The following is a 4270-nucleotide window of genomic DNA, read 5'->3' on the forward strand; positions in this document are numbered from 1 at the left end:
AGGTAATTTTTTAATAACATTCAATTACAATATGACTTGTGTTGCAATTGTTTATGCTAGATTTTTTTTTTTTATTTGCTATTTTTTTTTTCCCACGAAACTGGAGTTACGCTTTAATGGACAAGTTCACCTTTGTAAAAAAAAATAATAAATGCAAATCTTTTTTGCAGGTAAAAAAATGTGCATTTATTTTTATTTTTTTATTAGGAGCATGTAAAGCATTGCACCCATGATCAGCAGATCGCGGGTGCAATCTCATGCTCCTGCAGACTGTCAGTGTATCTGTCTGCTCATACCTCGTACAGGCAGGCAGTTACACAATGACAGGAAGAATCAATTAACTACCACAGTGCTCAACAGTGCCATGGTAGTTCATTAAGAACTACAAGCCAATGTGCGCAAAGACTGTTGGTACTTGTAGTTCCCCATCCACACAACTCTTTTTTTTAAATTGTGACAGTGAGTGTGGGAAGAGGATCACCCGCCTGCTGTCCCAACAGGTTTAGGGGGTGCGAGGCTGCTGCAACAGTAACATGTTACATGTTACCCCAACCACAGACTTTTTTTTTAGAAGTGGGAACAGTTCAGCAGCAGTCAGGTACCTATCCAGGGGGGGTGCCGGTAAAATGTACCTTTGCCTAAGTAGACAAAAACCCTTGCACCATTCCTGATAATACTGAGCAGAAAGTTACTCTCAGTACATTCAGAAGGTAGGAGGCAAGGTGGTGGTTCACAAGCAGAGGCGTTTCCAGAAAGGAAAATGATAAATGTCATCATAATGATAATCCAATAAGGAGGAATGGTCAGAAGGCGCTGAGGCCACCTTAAATGAACAAAACGTGATCTAAAGGGTGACATACAGTAGGTGCATGGGAGTGAGCTCAATACGATGTGAGTAAGGAGTGTGAGGCGGAGGCTTGTAAACCTATGTCCATTGCTGTGCAGCTATAGTAGGAGCGTATAGAATTTAGAGTGAAGAAGAAGAAAGGAAGAGAAAAAGAGTAGGAGAAGGAAGAAGAGGATGTTTTTTCCTGGAGGGGGTAGCATGGCTTTGAGATCTTGGGACTGAAAAAGTTGAAGGGTGAAGGCCAAAAACTGTCAGTAATTGTGCACTGTAGGAGCAGAGATTCATCGAAATTTGAGGAGGAAAAAAATGGGTTGCCCAGGGGTGCTATCATTTTCCGTATTTACATACTTTCTAAGTAAACTGCATACCATGAATCATAGCCTGAGTTATCTTATTTTTTGTTTAGGTTACACTGAGGGAAGGGTATTTCCAGGCTTTAGCTATTGTTTGCTTGGCAGAAGTGCTGACCTGCAGCAGTAGTTTCATTTGGATTAAGGTTAGATTAGGCGGTCAAACATACAATTGATACTAAACATACACTGTTTCATTTACATTGTCCCGTTCTATTTCTTTATATAGATGATGATACTGTAATTATTTTAATTAAAAAGAAATCGAAGTACGTTTTCCCTAATCAAAATACAGGAATTGTTCTTGCAGACTTGTAAAGTTACTGAAAGGTGCACTTTAAGTCGTGGATGGACTCTGGAGAGTTGAAGTGCTCTTATATCTGTGAGGTATTTGAGAAGCAATTTTTTCCTGCACCCATCCGGTAGACACCATGGTGTTATAATCTTACTGCTCCATCGTAATTCTTTAGGATGTAAAGTAGATACAAATTCAGCAGACCTGGGAGACATCTGGAAGCCAAAATCTCTAAGAGAAATAAAACACCATGGTGTTCCAATCTTACTGCTCCATCAAAATTCTGAAGGAAGTAAAGTAGATACAAATTCAGCAGACCTGGGAGACGTCGGAAGCCCAAATAAAGTAAGCAATCAACAGCAAATTCAGTCTGTTGATATCTTTCCAGACATCAGTTTTGGTTGGAGAAAAGTTAACGCTTTTAAATGGACACTGTCTTAGTTTTCAATGAAAAAGTTTGAAGGATTTTTACTTTTATCTCATTTAGCTTCAGACCGTAGATGAGTGGATTTAGGAGAGGAGGAGATGCTATGATATGCACTGACATGATTGTCCTCAGTTCATAATTTAAGCTTTCGGGTATGAATCGATATATCAGGAGCTCAAAATACAAATTGGCAGTGTAGATAGTAAAAGTTATTAAGTGAGGAGTGCAGGTTTGCAAAGCTTTTGCTCTAAAACCCTTTGATGACCTTATAGAGGCTCTTAGGATCTGGATGTAGGAGATAATGATCAGCATCGGCATAGGACCTACAACTGTTGATGCGATAAAAAGTCCAAAAACATTATTTATAGTATAGTCAATGCAAGACAGCCTTACCACTGACCAATTGTCACAGTAGACCTTTAGTATGACCGTGTCACATAAAGGAAGCCTGATGGTCAACACCAAATGTATACCGACCAGGATAATTATGTAAAAATAGGCCAAAGCCACCAGCTTGAAGACCACGAATAAGGATATGATGCTATTGTATCTCAGAGGGTTGCAAATGCACACATAGCGATCGTATGCCATGATGACGAGGATGGTCATTTCCCAAGACGCGTAGGTGTGGATGCAAAATATTTGCATCAAACATCCAGTATAAGTAATTGTGTTGATGTGGTTGACCAAATTGAAGATCAAACTGGGAAAGAAAGAAGTGCTGCCGTAGAGGCCATTAATGCACAGTACGCATACAAAGATATACATGGGTTCCTGTAGACTCTTGTGTAACAAAACCACTGAGATAACAGTAACATTGAACATAATAACACTGATATAAACTAGTAGAGCTAATGCACTGTAGAGGTACCGGAGTGAACCCATTTCTCTGAAGCCAAGTGTAAGCAGCAACTGGTGGGAAGACGTATCATTCTGCATGGTTCTCACCCGTTCTTCTGTTTTCCCTCTACTGTATATACAAGACGTAAGTTAGCAACATTACCAACAATCTGTTTATTAAAGGTTTTATCCTTTCAAAGTCAGTCGAACATAGTATTAAAAGGCCCCTGTTTAAAAAGAATTTTGTAACACCCCATTCAACAACAACTAAGTGAAAACACTTATTAGCTCGATAGATACAATCAATTAAAGAAGAGTTTTTTGATACTCTCATGTTCTAATATGTAACTGGGGTCAGACAGTAAATACCACCTACAATTTAGCACCCAGCTTGCCCACATATAGTAGAAAAGGGCTCCTAACTCCCAGAGGGCCCCTGTCTGGCTGCCTAATCTGCACAAATGGTGTCCATCCTTAAAGCCATTATTTCAGTCAGGAGTAAACACCGGTGTTGGAAGGCAACATGTTTTATTTCAAAATAGATGTGTTTGAATATGAAATCTGGATACACCTAGCCTCATCACTCTTGGGGACCGACTGGAATGTAACAGGTTGCCCATCAAGACTTTGTAACATATCAGAACTTTCATCTGAAAGAAGAGTCATGCCTCCTGGCAGGGGGAGTATGGGAACAAAAGCTTGGCTCCAGACCAACTGGTGTGATAAAGATTGAAATGCTTGATTAACACATCTGCAAACAAGCTTCAAAGAGATCAACAGCTGCCAAGATGATTGATGAGTTGAGCTACATAAGATCAAAAGGCCAACTGTCACTGAAGAGGACCCAGGTCACATAGCGATGATTCATAGACAAATGCTGCCCCTAGAGGCCACTACAGCAGGACGGACAGAAAAATAATATATTAAGAAGGACTGCCTCTTAACTATTTGGTTTTGTCAGAATACTAGATGGGCTGGCAATGGGGTTGTGTCTGGGCGGTGTATGAATGGAGTTTAAAAGTGCTGACCAGGAGGAAAAACTTCCTCTCTTGCCTCTTGGCCCTTTCTTGCCTGATGGCTCCCATGCCAGCGAGCTCATCTGAGGATAATGGTCATAGAGGACGACCTTACGTAACGTATCATTGATGTTTTTGCATTTCATATGCTCTGTAATATTTTCCTATAGTGTTTTTATGTTAGCTTTCCTATTTTCTTGGGAAATAAATAAGATTTTTTTATTAAACAGTATGTTTATTTTCATAGCTTACCTTATATCATTGTACTGTCACCAGTAACATTATCAGAGCTTTGATAGTCTAGCTAATTATAGGAATAGACAAGTTAATACAGGGCTCAAAATTTCAAGTCCTGAGCTACTAGCAAGGCCTTAAGGGTTACACGCCACCAGTTGCCCCACCCAACCCCTACGATGCCCTACCCCCTAATCCCGCCCCTAAACACGCCCTCATAAATGATGTCATTAAAAATGAAACTTAAATGTTTTATGCAGA

General features: G+C 39.9%; 1 protein-coding gene across 1 annotated transcript; it reads right to left on the reverse strand.

Annotated features, from left to right (window-relative positions):
• Positions 1-1913: 1913 nt before the first annotated feature.
• LOC141129723 (olfactory receptor 52D1-like) lies at positions 1914-2858 on the reverse strand. The gene has a single exon (XM_073617816.1). It carries the CDS (start codon positions 2856-2858, stop codon positions 1914-1916), a length of 945 nt encoding a protein of 314 aa, XP_073473917.1.
• Positions 2859-4270: the final 1412 nt, after the last annotated feature.

This window comes from Aquarana catesbeiana, linkage group LG02, assembly GCF_042186555.1.
Source record: "Aquarana catesbeiana isolate 2022-GZ linkage group LG02, ASM4218655v1, whole genome shotgun sequence".
In the NCBI taxonomy this organism is placed as follows: domain Eukaryota; kingdom Metazoa; phylum Chordata; class Amphibia; order Anura; family Ranidae; genus Aquarana; species Aquarana catesbeiana.